General features: G+C 41.0%; 4 protein-coding genes across 11 annotated transcripts in view; 1 reads left to right on the forward strand and 3 right to left on the reverse strand.

The window, feature by feature from the left end:
* Positions 1–22708, forward strand: part of LOC147134561 (LITAF domain-containing protein-like) — a 65049-nt gene extending 42341 nt beyond the window's left edge. For 3 of the 6 annotated variants that reach the window (XM_086054805.1, XM_086054807.1, XM_086054806.1), the window contains exons 3-8: positions 4934–5053; positions 5181–5245; positions 20908–21053; positions 21541–21555; positions 22209–22353; positions 22444–22708. In XM_086054805.1, coding sequence (XP_085910931.1) covers positions 4946–5053; positions 5181–5245; positions 20908–21053; positions 21541–21555; positions 22209–22353; positions 22444–22549 — 585 coding nt within the window. In that variant the 5' untranslated portion in view covers positions 4934–4945 and the 3' untranslated portion in view covers positions 22550–22708. Of the gene's footprint in view, positions 1–4933; positions 5054–5180; positions 5246–18098; positions 18250–19275; positions 19478–20907; positions 21054–21540; positions 21556–22208; positions 22354–22443 lie in introns of those variants that run through there. The other 3 variants (XM_086054810.1, XM_086054809.1, XM_086054808.1) reach the window with 3 other exon arrangements.
* Positions 174–5392, reverse strand: LOC147134563 (somatostatin receptor type 5-like). 2 transcript variants are annotated; one of them, XM_086054799.1, is made up of 3 exons: positions 4962–5392; positions 2780–3501; positions 174–2274 (listed from the first exon to the last, which is right to left on the reverse strand). In XM_086054799.1, exons 2-3 carry the CDS (start codon positions 3458–3460, stop codon positions 1837–1839), a joined length of 1119 nt encoding a protein of 372 aa, XP_085910925.1. In that variant the 5' UTR covers positions 3461–3501; positions 4962–5392; the 3' UTR covers positions 174–1836. The 2 variants fall into 2 exon arrangements, with proteins under 2 accessions (XP_085910925.1, XP_085910926.1); XM_086054800.1 differs by lacking the exon at positions 4962–5392 and having other exon boundaries at positions 2780–4320.
* Positions 9102–9953, reverse strand: LOC147134564 (myeloid-associated differentiation marker-like). The gene has a single exon (XM_086054804.1). The coding sequence runs from the start codon at positions 9951–9953 to the stop codon at positions 9102–9104; it is 852 nt and encodes a 283-aa protein (XP_085910930.1).
* On the reverse strand, positions 12273–16100 carry LOC147134565 (myeloid-associated differentiation marker-like). 2 transcript variants are annotated; one of them, XM_086056074.1, is made up of 3 exons: positions 16060–16100; positions 14861–15261; positions 12273–13128 (listed from the first exon to the last, which is right to left on the reverse strand). In XM_086056074.1, exons 2-3 carry the CDS (start codon positions 15125–15127, stop codon positions 12535–12537), a joined length of 861 nt encoding a protein of 286 aa, XP_085912200.1. In that variant the 5' UTR covers positions 15128–15261; positions 16060–16100; the 3' UTR covers positions 12273–12534. The 2 variants fall into 2 exon arrangements, with proteins under 2 accessions (XP_085912200.1, XP_085912199.1); XM_086056073.1 differs by lacking the exon at positions 16060–16100 and having other exon boundaries at positions 14861–15270.
* Positions 22709–23153: the final 445 nt, after the last annotated feature.

The following is a 23153-nucleotide window of genomic DNA, read 5'->3' on the forward strand; positions in this document are numbered from 1 at the left end:
AAAATAACCAGATACTGCAATTTTTTTGTCAGTGCAAAGAGCTCTCTTGCATAAACCACTTGAGATGTATTATCTCCTCACAACAGACCAAAATACAGCCAACAGCACACACACGCACCCCCCCCCCACACACAAGCAAACCAGGAGACTAAAAAAATGCACATACAATAGACTACTGTTTTATAACCTTTAATTGAACCAAGGCCCATATTTTCACAAACACTATGATTACTGAATGAATGATGACTTGGTCTCAATGTACTCACAAATGTACTTAATGTGAAGTCTGGTAATGTTTAGTTGAACATGAAGATGTCATTCTGTTGTATGAATGGATTCACAGGCTAATTGTAGCATCTGCCATCTACTGAAAGAGCATTTAGATATTCTGCCTCTCATTATCCATCAAATGAACAAAAATATGTAGTAACTAAATCATTTTCAGACCAGTTAAGTGAAATTAGATCATTCTCACGACACACTAATATTGGGATTCTCTGCAGTAGACAATATCATCAAACCTTACATGTGACCACAGGGAGACCAGAATGATCAACAGAAAGTACATCATAGCGTAGATTGGACCACCAAATACATTATAGCACAGAACCATTCAACACAGATACTACATGAGCAACAAGTACTGTATATTGAAAGCAAAGACAAGGTGGCAGACAGATTAATAGAAAACAAACATGAACAGAGGAAAGGGACTTAGGTATTAAAACATAAACAAAGATGCGAAGCTAAACTAACTTTCATCATCTTTTTGTTTCAATGCCACAGTTTTCATTTAAATACAATATTTCAACAGCTGCCTCCAGTGAAGGTGAACACATACACATGAAAGCAGGACATTACAATGTGCTATTTGTAATTTTGCAATGTTAAATCAGTTCCCAGGTGTCTCAATAAAAATCTCTGACATTCTTCCATCACAAAAGATTAAAAAGTGCATCCATAATCCACTTGTCATACTCAGGTCGAAATCGCTTGGTTTTGTGGGGACAGTCGCGATCGTTTTTTTTCACAGTGACCACAAGAGGGAAGCAAAAACTAAAGGTTATACTGTAGATCGTGTTTTGGTTGTTTTCATAATACAGTAAACATAAACGCACGCCATCATGCTATGAGTAAAGTGCATTTACTTTTTTTTTTCTCCAGCAACAAGTACAATTATCACCAAAAAGCAGATGCTATAGCTGTTGCTTTGCCTTGAGCAAATCTATTTTATGAGCGAACTAATGTGTAGAAAAAAATGAAGTGTCATGTGCCATGGTTTCAGGCCAAACAATGCCTTTGTTATAATAATTGTCACTGACACATGAATTATTTAGCTTCATGACATTTAGTCACGTCAACATCGGGGCAAAGGCGTAGTTCACGCGCTCCCCTTTTGTTTGTTACGTACTTTGAAAGTTGTTGGAGAACATGTTGACTTTTTCTTTTTTTTTATACACTATTCAATGACTTTACATTTTCATTATAATAAGGATTATCATCAGAATCTATATTGTATGTGTTTTTTAATGCCACCACAGAAAGGGACCGGAGATACCTAAAAGGAAAACTGTGATAATGAACCTCTAATCGAAAACTGAACTTATTGTTGAGTGGTGCACACATTTGCTGCTTAGTTATTAAAATTAGAATTATGATAAAAGACAAAAGGTATCCATCTAGTCTTTATGTGAAGTGACCATTAATATCCCTTTGCACGTCACATCAAAGCAGATGAACTCCACACAAGAAGCCCAGGGCCAAGATTCACAAAAGTGACCAATATGTAAAAGTTATGAAAATGCTTCTTTAATGGGCTAGTTAGGTCAGGGCTTGTCAATTACATCCTACTTGGCTGTTCTGTATATTTCCATTGTGGTTGGGATTCCTGGCTGGCAAAAGAGGATGGTGGTTGTCCGGCGGCGTGTCCTTGAGTGCAGCCTGTTGGGCTTCCCTCTGATTTACAGATGCAACCCCTTTGGGTTTGTGGAAACAGAGCACCTTTTGAAAGCTCTGTCTGAATTTGTCTGAGAGGAAGCCGTATAGGATTGGATTGGCGCAGGAGTTTACATAGGTGAGGATGACTAAGAAGAAGTAGACCGCTGCCGTGGCATTGTTCTCAGGGATGATGTGTACCAGGTTGACGATGTTGGTAGTGAAGAAGGGCATCCAGCAAAGTACAAAGACCAGGACAATGATCACCACCATGCGGGTCACCTTACGTTCCGACTTACGCCGCTTGGTCACACCTGCACGCACGCCTGCTGACCTCACCTGGAGAGAGATGAAGATGATTATTTCACTAAAACCTTAAGGAGGAAATCTTTCCAAACATTTTTTTCAAGAATATGTCTATGCAGGTCCACTAGTTGAAACAAGGCTATATGATTCATATGAAATATGAGTTAAGCAGCAAAATGCACCCATTTTTAGCCATCTCATGGGGCGGCCATTTTGTCACTTCTGTCGACTGAAAATGACATCACAGTTGCTCAGGTCACGACCAATCACAGCTCACCTGTTTTCTGAAGCTGAGCTATGATTGGTCGTTATCTGAGCCCTGATTGTGTCTGATGTCATTTTCAGTCGACAGAAGTGACAAAATGGCCGCCCCCTGAGATGGCTAAAAACGGGTGCATTTTGTTGCTTAACTCATATTCCTCAAATACAATATTAATCAGAATGCTGTGTTTCAACTAGTGGGCCCGCATAGAACATATTCTTTAAAAAAAAAATGTTTTGGTTGACTTCCGCTGGCAAAAGTCAGTGAGACGTGTACCTTGATGACAATGAGCAAGTAGCAGATGCTAATGACGAAGAGCGGTCCAAAGAAGCCTAGGATGGATGTGTAGAGGATAAAGACAACAGACCACCAGTTCTGCATCTCGGGCCACGTGATGTTGCAGGTGTTGAAGCCCTCCTGTACATGCGAGTAGATGGTGACCGGCAGCACGACCAAAAAAGACACAACCCACAGCATGCCGCTGAAAATCTTGGCCACCTGCGGCCTCCTCCACGTGGCGCTGCGGATGGGGTGAACCACCGCCAGGTATCGATCGATGCTCATCACCGTCAGGCAAAAGGTTGACATGAACTGGCTCATTGCGTCAGCAGTCATGCACACCTTGCAGAAAAAATCCCCATAGGGCCAGTAGTAAAGCACGCTGTTGGTAGCCAAGAAGGGGATTCCTAAGATGTAGAGTTCATCCGCCACGGCTAAATTGAGGATGTACATGTTGGTCACTGTTTTCATCTTGGTGTAGCGGATCACCACGAAGATGGCCAGCGAGTTACCAAGGAGACCCACAATGAAGACGACGCTGTAGACGATGCCCATGACCACACGGAAGGGCAGCGGCTCTGTCACATTGGACATGCTGACATTGTGTGCCGTCATGTCGGGCTGAGGGAAAGACAAGTCCACTTCCTCAGACACTGATGTGATATTGTATTCGGCCATCTTTAGACAGGTTTATCCAAATGGATTATAGTTGGTGACAGCTCATAGGGAAAAAAAAGAAAGTTGAAATCATTATGTGCAATATGTGCAAACTGTCATGACATAGTGACATAAATGAAAGTGGCGTAGGCAGATGCTAGCTAGCTAACTACATACTGGAGTGTTAGAAATTGGCCAAGTAATTGTAACTAACTCACAATTGTGCCGGATAACCGCTTAAATGAACAAAAAAGAGAGTGTTTTGGCAATGACTTTCAAGATATCCATTGGTATTGCAAATATGTGATAACATTTGGATGAACATGTCTTCAGATTTTGACAAAACACTATTTAGCCCATTTCCCCCCCACCTTAAAACCATACACTCTGTTTTAGTTGAATTAATTACTGTAATGTTGATGTATAAGTTGTAATAGTTTCATTATTTTTGCTGTATCCCTGTGAATTTGAAACAATTGTTATTTTATTGCCGTTATCTTTAAGGCAGTAGTACCCCCCAATTTTTTTTTCTGCCTGGAACAGGCTCACGGTAGTTCCAATTTTTCACAGACAAAACATTTGTTGATGAGTGTGGAGCGTGGCAGGGGAGGCAAAATGCGGGGGACAGGTGTGCTGACGTATATTCTTGATCGTGACGTACTGTATAAGCTCCAACAAAAAAAACAAAAAAAAGTCTGTGTGTCCTGGTACCAAATAGCCTGTTGACCGGTACCGGGCTGCAAATTGCATTGATATGTACTCACCTACACCAATTTGATAAATGCTAGCTGTCAGTCTTTTTAACCTGGGGCTGTAGAAACGTGTTGCACAAATACAGTCACTGGTTTGATGTAAAGATTCAGTGAACCGCGCTCCAAAAACAGGAGTGACGTGCAGCCCGCAGTGCTTTGTTGAGAACACAAACACCATGTTTGCTTCAGGCAACGTGTCGTTTGACATCTTGGGCCACCTATTAGTCATTTTTAGAGCATTATTGTCCATATGACTGCATCTTTATTTGGCCTGAGGCCAATTTTTGTCCTGACAAATTCTAATTAAATGTAGTAAACACAAAAACTTCATACATTTAGTACATTGTAAATCTATTGCTTGTATACATTTGACACAAAACGTTTTCAGCTTGGCTATGAAAAACAGCTACACAATATGTAGATTAGCGGGATGCATTAATCAAGCCTTAGTGAAACTTTTTTCTCTTTTTTAAGTTTCAAAAGCCCATTAAATCTTGAGCACACTCTAGAAAGCCATAACATAGCCCCTCTGTTTTAAAAAAAAATCATTTTCTCCATATTTAATTTTTTGGTTTGTGTAACTATTATGCCACATCTCAATTACACTGTTTATCTTATAGGAGCACTGTAGTTTGTGAATCCCTGCATAAGTGTTTTAATTCCACAATTTCCCTCACACATCTGTCTTTAGTTTGTAGAACTTGACTCTCACCGCAGCCTTGTTTATCTTTATGTTCTATAGTAAGTGGTGAGGATGGGACGTATCCTACCTGTCGCCGTGCGGCTCATGTGCTCTGCGCCACCGTCATCTTGGAGTGATGCTGTGCTCTCTCAGAATCAAAGCGCTCTCGGATTTCGGAAGGTCAGAGAAAAGAACTTTCCAGCTCTGGTCTCCTCGTCACTTTGAAGAGTCATGATTGTGGACGTCAGCACGCTGCTTCTGCCATCGTCAAAGACCTAAATATGATGATGAACTTTTTACTCTGCAGGTTGGGTTGGAAGCGTCACTCCAGGGACGACACCGTGTTGGAAACCCGTCAAGGATGGATGCTCAGTGAGTATTTATGTGAGGAAAATGTCACCCCTCCTTCTGATGCCAAAGTCCCACCCATGGGTGGGTGTATCTACAATTCCAGCTCAACAGCGTAAAAGCATACATTTTATCCCAATTTCTGTCAGTTTTTAGGGTAACCATTAGTAGCTCATACAATGAGCTCTAGAAACAAACACACTATGAACTGTGAGTGTGTGTGTGTGGGGGGGGTGTGTGTGTGTTGTGATGGAGAGTAACACTGAGACTTTTGAGTGAGATTTGTGTGCAATTAGGCCACTGTTTCGGTATTTTCCACGTATGCATCGTGTTTTGTTCACAATGGTCAGTTGCTGACGTCGTTCGAAAGGACCTGTTTAGCTGGTCCCAACTCGGACCAGGTTGTAAGTAAACACACAGCTGTGTATAGAAACTTGCCCCGCAGGGATGTGCTTAGCCAAACAGCACATAGTGGGTGATGATATGGCTCATTTAGATTATATCTCGGCTAATGGGCGCCGCCGACAGGTTCCTCAAAGACACATATCGCTCAGCACATAAAGATCTTAGCATTGCAAGTTAAAGCCAAGAATTGAATGAATAAATGATGAATGATTCAGTTCATTTCCAAACATTTTTTTAATTAGATAATCAAGAGCGAAAGGACACATGTATCAGCATTTGAAAAGGAGCAGATAGAAGTAAAAAGTTGGATATCCTCCCATTATTATTATTCCAGTGTTGACAATTATTTATAAGGTGTGTTGTGTCATTTTGGCTACAAAAGAATACACTAAAACTAATGGTTAACACGTGTTTGCTTAGTAAGAGACTCACAATTCTAATAAAACCCCCTTCTACCCTGAATGACGCATCCGACGAGTTAATTTGGTGCCGAGTAACCCAGTTTGACACTATTATTGTTTATTTTTCATAGTCTCTTAAAACGCATTTAAATAACATTTAGCTTGGTAGACGTCATGGTGCCAGTGTGCATTTAACCGTGCTGCCTGCAGAGTTTTGGCATGAAGATTAGATACATATTATAATACAGAACGATTTTTGTTGTTGTTTTTGTTGTTAACCCTGTGATTCATTGGGGATTAGTCCAGGGCGCACTTAACCTCTCAACAAAAGTCAAATGTGAGGGCCATAATTAGTGACAAAAAAAATATACACACAAAGTAAAAAACAAATAATTTATCCATAAATTTTACAAGAATCCAGTGAGTGCCTCATCAAATCAGATTGATTTGTTTTGCATGCGGGCACTCAAAACAAATGAAAACCACAATGCCACTTGTAAGCTTTTATTGATTCCCCTCAACCCCCCCACCACCCACCCCTCCTCCTCTTGCACTTTCACAACATCCTCCCAAGGCTCCAGAGGGGGTTGAAACTCAGTTGAATCGCAAGCATCAAAAGAGGACAACAGAACAGTGATCACTGAAAAAGTGAGAGTGAGGTCATGTGTTTGCTACAATTCTTTTGTGAAGTTGAGAAAAAAGACAGGTTGGAGACCCACTGTGACCCAAATGCCAAAATATGGTGGTTGGGACTAATTGCTGGAGGGGTGCCGCTTTCCCTGCTGAATAAGGTGACGGCCCGTGACTCTTTCCATTATTGCATGCCAGGAAGTGCACCAAAATGTGTTAGGATTTGCATCTTGGCAGGTTGCTCTGGTGTGGAAAATGTGTGCTGATTGGCCTGGTGATGTGCTATAAGTAAAGGTCATTGTTATGATTTCATAAGAGCATAGATACCACAACACATAAGCCAAGTTTTGATGGTAAGCAGAACTGATATGACTTGGCACAAAACATTCTTTATACAGTCGCTTAAGTCTGTAGTTACATAAAGATACAATTTAGCTCAGCTTGCAGTTATTTGCCTGTTGCCTGTGGTGCTAGCATAGTGCACAAGTGTTTAACGCGTCTGCCTTACAGTGATCTCCCTGTGCGTTCGTGGGTTTTCTCTGCCTACTCTACTTCCTGCCACATTCCCAAAACGTTCATGTTAGGTTAAACAAATATTTTTTTTTAATTCTCCATAGCGAGTATGAGCATGGTACATGCCCTGTGATTGTGATTGACTGGCAACCAGTCCAGGGTGTAAACTCCCTCTTGCCCAAAGTCTACTAGTCACTTTCATCGAAATGTCTAACAAGCAAAACCAGGGGCGGAGCCAGAACTTGGCTAATCGGTGGGCCTGGAAAAATCAGGGTGGGCCCGAATATTTCTCTCTCTGAGCACAATCCTCCTGTCCCGACACATCGTATATTCAAATAAAATGACAAACCGAATAATATGAAGTTCAGATCTTCCTTAGACAACCCCAATTATGCCATTCCAAATAGTCAATCAAATAAAAACACAACAAAGTGCAAATTACAATTTTTTTTTTTTTTTCTATGAATCTCAATGGGTGGGCAGTCTGTCAATCTGGGTGGGCCTGTGCCCACCCAGGCCCACCCATAGCTCCGCCCATGAGCAAAACACATGATTATTGTGAATATTTTCAGCAAGCCTGGCCCATCCTTGTCACCTGAACCTTCAGATGAAACCGCATGAGAAGAATGTCATTAGATTTCATTGACATTTAGTTTCTTTCTGCAATAGTGGAGTTCTGTGTTGGATCTTGAGTGACATTTGAGTGTCCCTTGTGCAACCCAAATCGCAGTGGATTTCGCTGCCCTAGAAAGATTATTGACTTTAACATGCTTCATTGATAGACTACAAGCAGTGAAAGCAAAAAAGAAAAAAGAAAACAATCCTCGCTTCAGTTGTTTCATTTGACTCAGGTTCACTCAAATGCTACTCCGGAGATTGCTGTGCAAAAGCTGGAGGATTAGTCTGACGACGTGCTTCAAAGGAGAAGATTGATGGCGTCAGACTTTCCGGCTTTCCTTGTATGAAGTAAATTTAGATTGGCAATTGTAAAACGTTTCTTGACTATTGGAGCTGATGAAAATAGAGAGAAGTAGAACAACTGGAGAAGGAGAACAAACGACATCCTCTGCCTCCTACACATTAGTTTTATTGAGGATATTAACCTTTAGGTGTGAACAGCGAGATGCTGATAAGAGTATTTCATCACCGCCGGACTGTTCCAGCTTCGTTTTTTTTTGCGTGTCGATGATTGTATTTAATGTTTAACCTTATTTAACTGTGGTGGCTATTTAACAGTCATACAGCACGATATAAATTTATTATACTCTCTTTGAAAAGTAAGACTAATTGTTGAATTCTTTTGAATAAGAAAACTTCATCATCTAAAAGTGTGCCTGCTAGACTTTATGTTTACTGATTTTTTTCCAACATTGCAGCATCAAAATAATTTGTTCGGAAAATTGTATGAACAAATCTAGTAAAAGAGTGCCGTATAAAATATTCATTCTGACTTTAAACTCGAGGGTTTAACAATTGTGTCAAGGTGCTGTGCTCTTTCTTGAAACTAGAAAATGAAAACCCCGTCATATGAGTTGCTAATTCATGTAAGAAGATTCATTTGTGACATAACGTCACACCCATAATCGTAGTAATGTCATGGTTTATGATGGTAATAAATTGATGTGAAGACCGCGGGATCATTACCTGTATTGTTTGATCATTTTCATTTTATCAGGATCCACAGTCGTACAGGCTATTTATTTCTCTCTTTATGGCAGTGATACAGTTTTAATCATTAACTATACTCCAGTCCAGTAGGTTTAACATACATTGAAAGTATTCACTGACATGAACTCAAGTTGTTTAATAGAGAATGAAAAAAAGATAACGGACATTCTGTTGTATAAAAAGGTAGCTAAAAGTTGTACGCACAAAATGATTCAAGCGCAGGGCACTTTTCTTTTTTTTTCTTTCCAGTTTTAACAACAGCTTCACTCCGCGCTGACACACAACACGAGGCGTATGGAGTAGACAGAGTCCAGGATGTAAACACAGAAATTGAGAATGGTCATAACGGTGACCATCACCAGCTTATCCCATGAACACAGGTAGCCACAGTTCGCTGGTCTCGGATTGTTTCGGAAACTAAAAAAAGGCCAGATCACCATGGCCGTCATGTACATCGCCGCTGCTAAAATGTCATAGACGATCACTATCTTGTCAAAGAATGGGAGCCGTGAAGTCAGCTGTCCAACAGTGAGCAGGATGATGAGCATGGCTAGGACGAAGCACAAAGAGTACACAGCCACGCACCACTGCAGTTCACCACTGTTGCCGTACTGACTTCTCTCAAGAGATGTGAAAATGAGACAAGCCAGGAACGTTTCCAGCATCTTCATTATCCCGGGCAATGTGGAGAGGAAGCCTCGGATCTGCCCGCTGGGCCGGAGGCGATTTAGAGTCACCTCGCCAACGTAGACGCCGCAACACACCCAGGACACCACGGAAGCGCCGATCTGTCGGTGGCAGACGTTGCAGGTGAAAAAGGTTGGGTAGATGACGGAGGCAGCCAAGCACATGAGGCTCGCCAGCATGGCGAAGGCGGTGGTGAAGTCGTCCCAGGCAAAAGGCAACTTGGTGTTGAAGGTGGTCAACTCCAGGATGACGATGAGGAGAGTGAAGAAGAAGCAGAAGCACCAGGTGAACATGCACCAGGCCCAGTAAGGAGAGGGGACGTACCCCACCGAGGCCACCAGGCTAAAAGACATACACGTGAGGATGGCGGCCATCAACCGCAGGATGCCCACCGGCTGGGTCAGAGAGTGAACGTCCACCCGGATCATGGCTAGTCCGGAAAATAGCTTTGACCTGAAAAATGATCCTCTCACAAGACTTCTCTACTCATTCCACTTCTTTGCACTGCAACGCCCAGCAAACCAGTTTGCGAAGCAGATCCCGTTGAAGAAATCCGTGTAGGCGAGAAACACATGATGCGTGCTGGTTAAAACCGAAACTCAGCGGGCCGGGCGTGTAGGCAAACAGAGCATCCTTGGTTTAATTGTGCACTTTATGGCCTATGGCTGTCATTGCTGATTGGACCTGCGCTGGTTGTTATCAAGACCGCATCAAGACACGGGCCTGCTGGACTTTGCTCTCGTAGCCTCATTCAGAGGCTTATCTACAACGGAGTTGGCCTGTGGGCTGGAGAACGTGAAAAATGGAAAATGGCTCCTTCCTCGAGCCGGGTCGTGACAATGCAACTTCATGAACGAAACAAAAACCAGAGAGTTTTAGAAAAAAAAGAGAATCAAGTGACATTTTGTGCTCATCAAACGAATTCAAACGAACTATAGTAATGGCAACATGTTATTAATTAATTGTTAATTCATTTTAATCCACGTCAATTAATTTCATAAATGAGCTTCCGGCATTTGTTTTAAATTTATTTAATTTTGGTAATACGATACAACAGCACTCAACAAATACTCCATATATTAAAAAAATCTAAAGCTAATGCTAAAACTAATGAAACCTAAAGTACATTAAAACATTTTTTTGAAAAAAAAAACCCTCCAAAAAAAAGATTCAATTTAACTGAAGTAAAAAAAAAAAAAGTTAAAGTGAAATATAAACAAACTATTATGAAAAATCTAAACTATTATAACCCTGGTGCTAAGGTGAATCAGTGTAGATAAATATGCAATATTTACAGCTTCTGTCTGTCTTTTAATATTCTTTATAAATGTAGATCCTAATTAATTATACAAAAGGATCATATATGAATTATTAATCGGGAGGTATTGATGTAGTATCACAACGCCTAAATGGACACGGATAACAGAGTGTAATTGATTTGTCAATTGACACTCATTTAAAGAAAAAAAAAGTGCACAAACCCAAATTCGATATGCTCCAACAGTTGTTTTTTTTAAGGTGAGATAAGGGCCAAGAAAAGTAAGGATGTAGAAATGATGTCATGTCATAGCTGGAAGATTTGATTCACATTTAATAAATTAAATAGGTTACTCCAATAGGTTATATTTCTATGGTGTCTTGGGATTGCTGTAAAATGTTTTGATATATTAATCAGCGTAATACTTTTCAATTTGGGAATCCCAGCCCGGCCAATGGTTCCTTACGGTTAAGTTCAAGGAAGTATTTGGGCAGTGATACATTTGATAATTTGGCTTTTTAGACCACGGCAATGGAATTGAAATAAAGCTGTCATGGTGTGTATTCCAGGCTCTCTGATTTTGATTTAAAAAATTGCATTTACATTTGAATCATATTCAGTGACAAAAATTTTGTCCGGCTATGTCTCAGTTGGTAGAACAGGTCGTCCATTACCTGAAGATTCGGTAGTTCGAATCCCGGCTCCATCTGTCTGCTGTTGAAGTTTGCTTGGGCAAGATACTCAACCCTAAATTGCCTTCAGGTCGGCATTGTAAATGAGTTCTCAATTGCCTTTCCTGGTTAAGCAAAGTAAAGAATAAATAAATTCAAGAATTTTTGAGCACATTTTTTTAAATAACTGCATGAAAAATCCTTGCAGTCAATGTTGCTGAAATCTGGAGCTCATGGACATCACCAGAGTTTTCTCAACTGAGATGTTTACCCAGGCCTTCACTGCAGTTTGCTGGGTCTTGCTGGTTTCACTGTTATCTTCAGCAAATATCTTCCCTTATCCACTGCGAATAGCGGTGGTTGACTAACTTGGCTCGATTGTAAACCAGTCAAATGTGCAGGCTACATATCTTTATTGTTGTAATCGTTAAGGGACCAAAAAAGACGTTATTTTATTGATGCTTTTTTTTTTTATTTACTATTAATCGGCCAATTACTCAGTTATCAGAATTTTCCCCTGCCAAATTTTGGATTCGGCGTGAGCCTAAAAAAAAAATCATATTTGTTGTGAAGTGTTGTAATTCATTGTGAATTATGAAACTCAACAAAAATTTTATTCTTATCTCTGCCTCTTTGAGACTGTGTGGTGAAACTTAAAGTATGGCCGCCATGTGTGCTTCTTGGTATGCTCTCTCCAACACACCCATACGAGCAGACCTTGAAAGGTGAAGGGCGCGTCACATTGTGTGTTTAACCATTTAATAAATAACTATGTCATGGCCATCATTAGTCACTGACAGTTTTTAACAGTCAACTCATTTGACACTGGCACAAAAACCTTCCATTTTATTCATTTGATGCATCCTGTATGTCACATGCTAACAATTCATAGCACATCAATGGAGGAGTTTGAGGAGAAAGAGTGAAAGCGCCGACAAGTAACAACATTGCGTCAAAATATGTCAAGATATGCGAACGTCACTCACAATTAAACAGCGTTGGACTTCATGTAATCCACTCTGAATTCCACGGAATTGTTTCGCATGTGGTACACGTTAAGCTATATATTACATGTTCATTTTAGGTTCTACTCATGAAGAACACCAGCCGGAAGGAATAAAATGTATCAACGATGTAAGCAATAAGGTTGACGCAGGTCATAAAGGTGATCACCACCAACAAATTCCACGCACATGAATGTGGGAACAGATCGCAGATGGTCGGTCTGGGGTTATCCTTTAAGCTGTAATAGGGCCAGATGACCACAGCGGTGATGTACATCAAAACGGCCAACACATTGCACACAATAAGAACTTTATCAAACGGTGCCGGGAAGAGGGAAAGAAGTCGGCATATGGTAAAGATGATGACGAGGAGCGCAAAAATGAAGCAAATGGAGTAGACGGCCACACACCACTGGAGCCCTGGGTAGTGCTTGTACGGGATGTACCCCAAGCACACGAAGATAATGCAGGCCACGTAGGCCTCGAGCACCTTCAGGAGACCTGGGACCGTCGAAAGGAAACCACTGATCTCTCCAGGTCTGGCCCGGGTCAAGCCAACCTCGGTGGCGTACATGATGAAGGCCAGAAAGGAAAAAACGCAAGCGGCAATCAGTTCGGAGCATGTAGAACAAGTGAAGAAGTTGGCGAAGATGATGGATGTGCTGAGCACCTGGAAAAAGGAGAACATTTGAAAATGAGTCAACACTGCATGTTGTAAGTTTACCTTAAAATAACAGCTTGAAAATATTTGGATGGCATATTGGTTTGCAGTCAGCATGGTAGTGATATCGGCAGAACAGCCTGGACACCGTTTTTGTTGTGTTAGTGCTTTTTTTTTTACTGTCAAAGCAATTTGATTATTTTCCATTACTTTTTCATGATGTTATTACGTTGATTTGCTAGACGCCTTTACTGGATGCTCAATATTCACTGGTCGAGAATGAGGGTCTACTACTGCATCTTTGGAGTTGGGTCATCGAAGTATTTGAATTGGTAGGGCCTCTTTTGCACTGTTTAGTAGCTGTTACCTATCGTCACCTTAGTCCAATTATCAACAAATGTAGTTTTAAGACTGGATATCTACTGTATGTCTTACGGAGAAGTAAAAACTAAGTGGGCTCTATATTCATAGACAACGGCAATCTCCAAGTGCCCGCGTCACAGTGGCGATCGGATCGTGGAGGCCTACTTGCAGTTTCTTATAAACATACTTTGTGCGCTTCAATCTCCTGCATGGACTCTAGCAAATCATTTTCGACTTCCACCACGTCAAGGACTGCGCTTGGATTGAAACAAGTCGGCTGTGGTCACACCCACAATGGCCCAAAATGCCCTTTTCTAACTGCTGCGAGCTGCAAAAATACTAAAACTTTTTTAGCCCGCTCATGCGCAGATTGAACGCACGCCATGCACCAGACTTGGGCTGAACACGAATTTAGATCCCGTAATGTTATGAGCAGAACGCTGTAGTTTTAGCTGAATTAAGTCATAATTTACAAATCAGTATGAAGGCCATACCGCTGATAAAATAGAAATAAAATCAAGATTTAAAACATAAAAAATAAAAGTCACATTAGGGTTAGAAGTTATTTTTTTACAAGACTATAAAGCCCCACGCCCTCTCATAATGGTAATTCTAACATTTTGGTCTACACATTTTTTTACTATAAAAAAAAAATTATTTGAATTATCTAAAATGTAAATCTGCGTCAAAAATATGTTAAGGGACACATAAAACCATCTCTGATTAAAACTGTTGCCCAGTGTTGTTTTTAGGTGACATGAACCGATGGTTAGTGAGCCAAGGCAGCCATTTACATTAGAAAAATCTGACAGCACACCGCCACACAAAAATGTCACAAAAAGTATGAATACTGAAATCATGATACTGTCTGAATTTACCCACAAAATGAATCTCTTTAGTCAAAATGAATACACTCGCAGGAAGCCGGGAGCTATTCTGTTTTCTGCGTAGCAAAAGGTGGATACGCAGATTTATTGTTCCTTTGGCCATCTGGATGAATGGCGGAGCATATATTTGTTCTGCCTTTTACTATATGTCACCGGCATAGAAATAAATAGAAATATATGTTTGTAAATAATAAATATTTTTGGGGCAAATTAAATGAAACCGGATCACTTCCAAGCACACTTGTGTGCTCCGGCACCCGATCTGGAAATCATTGCCCTCAACTAAAGGTGTGTTAACCATTCAAGAGGTAAACAACACATTCTAGAACAGAGTTTGTGAGAGAGAGAATTCATTTTTTTAAAGGGGCCACACGGGTGGGTCGACTGTGGCCCCCGAGCCGTGCTTGGCCCAGGTCTGTCCTGGAACTTACCGGTCGCCTGTGATGACAAAGCTAGATATGCCCAAAACATATGAAAAAAGGACAACGCACCATAAGCGTGGCCAACATGGCGAAGGCGGTGGTGAAGTCATCCCAGGAAATAGGCAGCTTGGAGCCGAGACTGAGGAACTCCAGCACGAGTATGAGGATGGTGACCACGAAGCAGAAGCACCAGGTGAACATGCACCACGTCCAGAAGGAGTCTGTTGAGCGGGTGACCGATGCCACCAGGCTGAAGGAGACGCAGGTGAAGATCACCTCCAGAATCCGCACAATGCCCACGGGCGCCGTCAGCGCCCTGATGTCAAGCGTCACCATGACGACTCGGCTGCTTTCCGCAATAGATCTTTGATTATCTTCTGTCCGGTTGACTAGATGATCGCTAACACCGCCACTTGGACTGGCCTCAGTGGCAACCTCTCATCTTGCTACTGCCGCCCCAACATCTGCAGCTGCACAGAGACCCGTGAATATGAAATCGCCACTCCCTTTCCGTTGCCTGCGCCCATTTTACGTCCTCTAATGGCCGCCAACGCGCATGCGTGTGACATGTTTCCTGTCATGTTTGCATGGGAGGCGATTGCTTCTGTTTGCTTATCTTCACAGTTTTGAGGTTGCGCCAATAAAAAGTGTTTCCCACCCAGTATGACACAGCGCACAGGCTTCTCTCCCCACCAGGTCTTTTTGTACATTTCAAGGTGTGTTGGCACATTAGTAGCTCATTAATGCAAATGTTTTGCCGACGCAATCCAACGTGAACGTTCGTATTAGAGAAAGGAGGATGTGTAGATAAGCTCCACGTGCACTTTGTATTGTCATCTTAACTTCATTTAACTGATTTTAGTCAGACCCTCACCCGGTATAAAGATACGGTGCAATATTCGATCTGGCCTGTAAGAACCTGATTTATTCGTTTTCTTTTCCGATGCTATATTCTTTTTGTAGCTGCTATGCTCTACAGCCTCTGCAATTAGATGTAGATAAGCTTGATATATATATATATATATATATATATATATATATATATATATATATATATATATATATATATATATATATATATATATATATATATATATTTGCTTAAATCATTTTTGCATGAGGGCACACACCCCGTTTCCCTCTTGTGGCAGTTCCGCTACTGTTTCTCTATTCAATCCTTCCTTTCTACCTCGTGCATAAACATCCATATATGGCATGTAAAGACAAAAGCACACCGACTTAAAGAAAAAGTAAACCACAAACACTACCTGACATTTGAGAGGAAGTCCTTCTGTCTCTTTCTTTCCACTGTGCACTGTAATCTCCCTGCCTTACTGGCGCAGCGGCAACAGTTGGATCAATAATACCATAATGCAGCGGGCGTAATGTTTTGATCTAATAAGGGTCATGATGGTTTCAGTTTCCCCGGTGCTCTCCAGGGAAGTCAACAGGACTGAAAAGAGCGCAATGAGACAAATGCTGCTGCTCTCTACTCTGCGGAGAAGCGCTCACAATATTTATGCTGAGTCCTTTGATATATTTTTTCGCATATTTTTGGAGTATGTGATCGCCTAAACGATCCCCTAAACTGAACACCTGGATGGGCCACCCTCAGCAGCAACAACTGAAATCAGGCTTTTTCGAAAACTAGCAATGAGTCTTTTACATCACTGCGGAGATATTTCAGACCACTCTTCGGAGCTTGAACGGCCTTTTTAAAGTCATGCCATGGCATTTCAAGGGTTTTTTGTGATAAAAACAACAATAACTGAATTCTTAGTTCCATTCATCACAGCAAGTCGTCCAGGTCCTGAAGTTGCGAAGCAGCCCGAGACCATCGTACTACCATTTTTTTTTAAACTTTTGGTATGATGTTTTTTTTTTAATCTGAAATGCTATGTTACATTTATGCAAGATATAACGAGACACACCTTACTAAAAAGTTTGACGTTTGTCTAGTCAGTCCATAGAATATTCTCCCAAAAATCATTCAGTTTTTGTTTTGTTTTGCAAAAGTAAGACAAGTCTTTATGTTCTTTTTAGTCAACAGTGTTTTTTGTCTTGGAACTCTGCCACGGATGGATTTTTTGCCCAATCGCTTCCTTTTTGTTGAGCCATGAAGTCTGACCGAAACTGAAGTGAGAGAGGCCTGCAGTTTTTTAGATGTTGTCCAAGGCTCCTTTGTGACCTCCTGGATGAGTTGTCGCTGTGCTCTTGGGGTATTTTCGGTTGGCTGGTTTTTTTTTTTTCCATTTGTGGAAAATGTCTTTCACTGTGATTCGCTGCAATTATAAAGCTTTAGAAACGGCTTTTTAAACCTTTCCCGACTGATTGATGTCAAGTACTTAATCTCTCGTCTGTTCTTGAATTCTTTGGGTAGTGGGATTTTGTTGACAGATTTTTGGGCCAAATTTTCTCAGATACGCTCAGTTTTAGTGATTTATTGATTGGTTGTAAATAAATGATGCTTTGGCCATGAAAAAAAAAAATAATGGGACGATTTTCCGTGGCGCACCTGGTGCACTTGTAGGGAATCACTGGTCTCGTGGTCTACTTGAATCTCAGATGAGGCCTTCCTGTGTTGACTTTTTGTGTTCTTCCCGTTTGATTCACTCTGTGTGTGTGGAGTGTTGAATCTGTGTTGGAGTGACAATCGTTACGGCGGCTGAAATGAGTGATTTACTCAAAAAATGAAACAGTGAAATAGTGGTTTGCACATCTCAGGGGCCGAGCCAGAACTTGGCTAATGGGTGGTTATTTCTGAATATTTCTCTCACTGAGCACAATCATCCTATCCCGATAAATTTTTATATTCAAATAAAATGACAAACTGAATAAAATGAAATTCAGATCTTCCTTAGACAACCACAATTCTGCCATTCAAAAAACACAATAAAACAGAAATTAAAAAAATAATTTGATAATAATAAAATATTTTTTTTTTTCTCATGAATCTCACTGGGTGGGCAGTCTGTGGCCTAGTCATGGCTCCGCCCCTGGTACATCCGCCCCACAGTCTGGATTTGAATATGCATTATAATAGTCTGCATGTTTCGTTAATTGAGTCTAAGTTGTTCACAGGTGGTCCGCTGATAGTGTAGTGGTACACACGCCCGAGTTGTGTGCGGGCAGCGTGGGATCGATTCCCGCTCAGTGACAGTGTCTATGTGTGTCCTGCGACTGGCTGGCGACCAGTCCGGGGTGTAGTCTGCCTTCGCCCGTTGACGGCTGGGATAGGCTCCAGCAACTCCCCGCGACCCTGTATAGGATAAGCGGTTTGGAAAATGACATGACATGTTCACAGGTGGGCATGGATGGTTGTTTGTGGATTTGTGCCCTGTGATTGGCTGGGGACTACTCCAGATTGAACACTGACCCAAGTCGGATGGGTTAAGCTCCAACTCACCTAAAACCCAAATTAGGACAAGCGCTACAGAAAGTAGATGGACAACTTTAAAGTAAGCATATTTCTGCAGTAAATGATAATGATTATCACTGGTGTTTTAAAATAGAAACAGCTCTCAGTATGAGCTGCAGTGCAGTTGTACACCACATCCACATCACATTACAGACAACTGTTAAATTAAAGCCTTTGTGCAGTGGCAGTCAACAATAGACCCAATGGTAGGATTTTAGTTGCAGCTATTGTATTGGATATCAATCAATTGTGCACGTAAACAAAAAACTGTAGTCAAAATGTAGCTATTTTTTTGTTTATATTATACTGACCTCTAGTGGCCGTACAGTTTAAACCCGAGAGTGGTACAATTAGAAGTTCAACTCAAAATTGTCATTTTATGTAAATTTAATGTCTGACAAATCGTCAATTTAAAATGTAGTTCCCAGGATTCAAAAAAACAAACAAACAAAAAAAACATGCTGTGAATATGCAAACTCCACACAGCATGGCCAGATACAAGATTTGAATCTGCCACCTCATAACTGTGAGGTAGATACAATACAACACAACTTTATTTATATGTGTATAAAGTTTCCTTGCCCGCATACCGTGTTGGAGCAATTTATGCAAATTTGAATTTGGGATTTTTGTCTGTAATGTATGATAATAATCAGAAGAAAGTTGTAGTGGTGAATGGTTCGCACAGGATTCACTCCTGTGACCTCTCCTTGGTCCCAAACTCACTGTCATGAGGTCTTCCGTCACGTGTTGTGAAATGCGTGTGTCAGAAGTAATGTCAGGAGAAGTATCACAGATACTGCACTGTGATTGACTTAAATATATAAATGTAAACATTAGGCAGTTGATGATTTTGGACTAAAATTGAGAATGAGTTCATTCAACTAATGTCGAGTTCTTCCACAGAAAACACCTCCGTCTCACTGCCAGTCATTGAGTGGCTAATTGATTGAAACTGCATTCACGCACACACATTTTCACAGTATAATTTGATTGTGTTTTCTCTGACGTATGCAGTCACATGGGAGGTTGGGTGGAGATGATGGGAGGGGCACCTGACAAAGTTGTGGGGAGAAGTGGAAAATTGAAACACATGAGATAATACATCCTCTATTGGTCTTGTCTATATAGTGAAGTGCTGGTTTTATAATCGCCTTGCGCATATATAGCGCACTCTCGATTTTGTGCTCGCTCCTCACTCACTCGGAGTCAAGCAGACACAGCAAGAAAGGTTCTCCCTCTCTGGTGGGGTGCCAAGCCACGGGTAGGTAAATAATATTTAATCACATATTCAATGAAATGTAGATCTGTTGCGGTTATGTGATGCAGCCCTGTTGTATTTGTGTGAAATTTCAATGTTGATTTTAAAATAAATAAATAAATAAATAATAATAATGCTTCTCACACCTTATCAGAACTACCAGAGTGATATTTTATTATTTGTATTTGCTGTTCAATGGCATCCTTATTTGTGTACCGTATAAGGTCAGTTGAAAAGATATGAAGTCATCAATGCCGTGTTGTACAAAACAGGGCGAGGCACTCGTGCAAGTCTGTGGTGAACAAGAGTGCTTGAGTGGCTTATGCTTCTCTTAATGATCTAGTATGGATTTATGGTACGACTAAGTATGGCTGGCAGCGACTGACTGGGAATACACAGTGAGCGACGCTTCGACCGCTATGGGATCTGCACTCGTGCCGGGAAACATGATCGCATCTTTTAGCCATGCTGCTCTCCCTCTAATCAAATGATTGATAAGTTGAAGTAAAGTGCTTTGGCTGTGTGACTCCTGGACCATGGACTCAGAGCATTGCATTTATCAGGTCACAATAAGACATCTCGTGTGATACCCTTCCTAACTCACCATAAAACATAAAATGTTGACACAATAACAAAAGGCGTCACTGGGATACATTACTGGGTAAAGCACAATGTAGAACTGAAAAATGCAAATCCAGTTCCCTGTAATTTGTACACAGAAGATCCCAGATCCACATTTGACAACAGGTTTATACGCTTGTAAAGTTCTCAGGCTACCTATGTGAGTTGTTAACAGTCGATTTTGAAAGGGGACTCTTAAGGGTTAAAGTGTCATTTGCGATAAAAGGGTTTTGGCTGTGTTGTGAAATATATTGTGAATCATATCCTGGAAGCATTATCAGGTTGGATGTACTGTACGCACTCCTTGGACACACAATAACAATAAAAAGAGAAAAGGCCAAAGAATACAGCAGCTGCAATGCCATTTATTTCCCTTACTGCTTCTCCTGTTTGTGCCATCCCAGCCGATTTCAAGTACAAGACGGATTGTCAAATAACGGCAGCTAGCGCAACCCTGGGCTATGTGAACCATCTCACTAACAATGACCCCATAATTGCATTGTCCCTGAATGTGTATTTCTCTCGAAATTGTTCTTGCAACACCTACAGGAAAGAACTCCAAATATTGACTAAACATTTATTAGCTAAACCACTCCCGCTAAGTCTAATACAGAGAGACAAACAACCATTCAGGTTTCCAATGAGATGTATGCGTTTGTTCCCTGGGAGGTAACCTGAGCACTTATAAGATAAACACATAATTCATTCATTCTGAAAAGGTGACTTTTCCAAGACAGTTCCAAGTGCACTTTCATTTATCAGATTGTTTTCGCAGCAGTTCGCTAAGAAAATATTGATATTTCCTTTCTATTAAAGACTTCTCAAGATGGAAAAAGGATACCCAGCACCAGAATCAGCTCCACCCTACCCTGGCCCCCCCATGATCTATGGGGGCGCAGCGCCCCCACCTGGGTTGTACCCGTCACCTAATGCAGGACCCCCACCTGTTGGATACCAAGGAGGTCTGTCTAAAATTACAGTTTATCATAATAGACAGTGAATTGGAGAATCTATCTGAAGGTTCTGAACTCCTGTTTCCTGTTGTTTTGAGCAGAATTCTGCTTCGTAGATCATCAGGATAGCTTAACTTCCTTTAACTGACGTCATGTTGGGCTTTACCATGTAGCAAAATATTGTACTCCAATTTGTATTAATTCCTTCAAGCCTCGATTAATTTACAATTAATTTTGAGAAGAATCGATTGCTATGCCCATTCTTAATATCTATATTTACAATAATACAATGTTGAGGGTACATTTATAAAATTTGGGAATTTAGTTTGTGAACGTAATTCAGTGTTTCTGACTTACGGCGGATTATAACGAAATCCTGTGATTACATAATACTACTATGATGCATTGTATGTAAGAGCAGTTGCGTTATGTAATGTACTGCAAATTAATGGCTATACTGTTTTCATCCGCCATGTGCTGCTCTCCGCGGTCCCAGGTACATCTTCTACAGGTGAGCTAATACATGTAATCCAAAGCTGCACAGGTCCATGTAAATGTCCATACATGTGTTTTGTCTTCTCCATTTCACAGCTGTACATATATTTAACTAGCATAGGCAGTGTGCACTTTAAACAAATCTGTTACATTCACAATTTGTCAGTACTGTACCTGTGTGCGCAATTGGAATGACCGCATCTGCACTGCAGTCATTCAATCAGTCAGGAAGTCAGCTCGCTTCCAAACTGATTTGCAGAATAGACCATTTACAGACCGTGTGCCTCACAACGAGCCTTTGTTTGTCGTCCTCATGGCGTACAATCACATTTTAGGATGTGCTTTTAGTCACAGAGGAATTAAAATTCCTGTCACAGCATATTGTTGTGTACACCATGTGTATCCTTCAGTAATGTGTGAACTGACCACATTATGCACAAAATTGACTAAATGGCCCATAATATAATTGCACGGCATGTGAATGCTGAATGCTAATACTGTACATGAATGAAAGTGACTAAACAGGTTTGTGGACTGATATCACGTGACTTGGTACCCTCTGCTGGTCAAATTGTGCCATTGCAGTAAAGGATGACTCAACCACGTACACTCCCCCATGCGGGGGGGAAAAAAAGTAAATTAATTGAGTTTTATTTGTTCCACCTGCAGTGACTCACGTGGTGGTAACACCTTCCCTGCAAGACAGCCCCGGACAAGCCATATGCCCCCACTGTCATCAGACAGTGGTCACCCAGATAGAGCGCACGGCAGGCCTGATGACATGGGCCATCTGCGGAGGCCTCACCATCTTTGGGTAACGAGAGAAAACGCACACAATGCCGTAAGATATTGATAAGGTTATGCTTTCCACACGGAACACTACTTTTTTTGTTTCCTGTATCAGGTGTTTTCTCTGCTGTTGTATACCATTCTGTGTGGACTCCTGCAAGGATGTGGAGCATCACTGTCCATCCTGCCACAAAGTCATCTACATTTATAAGCGGTTATAAAATGCTCCAGATTGGGAAGTAGATGTTAATCACAACATTTAAAGCAGTGAATTTATTTGACTTGGTATAAACATTGCAACTGTTAAGGTCTGTTTATTTGTGATGTGTGGATGTGGCATGGCAGATGACATGAATAAATTATCAGTCAGTGGAAAAACATGTAAGTGATGAATATTCAGTCAATGAATTGTGTGTGTATTGTCTCTCAATAAGACAATTTCAAGTGCTATTATTCCGTGTAAACGATAATAAACACACGTGCAATCACAAACGGCAAATGTTTGCACATTTGTTCAACTGAAAAGGGTCCACACTAAAAATGAGATAATAAAAGGAGTGTGTTAAGAAAACGGAGTCAAAGGCGTTTAGTTTTGTTAAATGAAGTTTCCAAACGGCAAAATTAAAAAAAAACCCATAAAAAAACAAAACTATTACTGACATTCTCGTGACGTCATGGCGTGATCTCGTCACCAACTCAGCTGTTGTAATGGTGCATTCAAGGACATCTGGAAATAGTAGTGACAAAGTGAATTTAAAGTGCACTACGTAGGATTTTGGAACCCAGCATTCCATTTATTTTAAGTTCAAGAATCCCTCTTTGATA

The sequence above is a fragment of the Filicampus tigris genome, chromosome 16 (assembly GCF_054856515.1).
Source record: "Filicampus tigris isolate MCC_2025a chromosome 16, RoL_Ftig_1.0, whole genome shotgun sequence".
NCBI lineage: Eukaryota > Metazoa > Chordata > Actinopteri > Syngnathiformes > Syngnathidae > Filicampus > Filicampus tigris.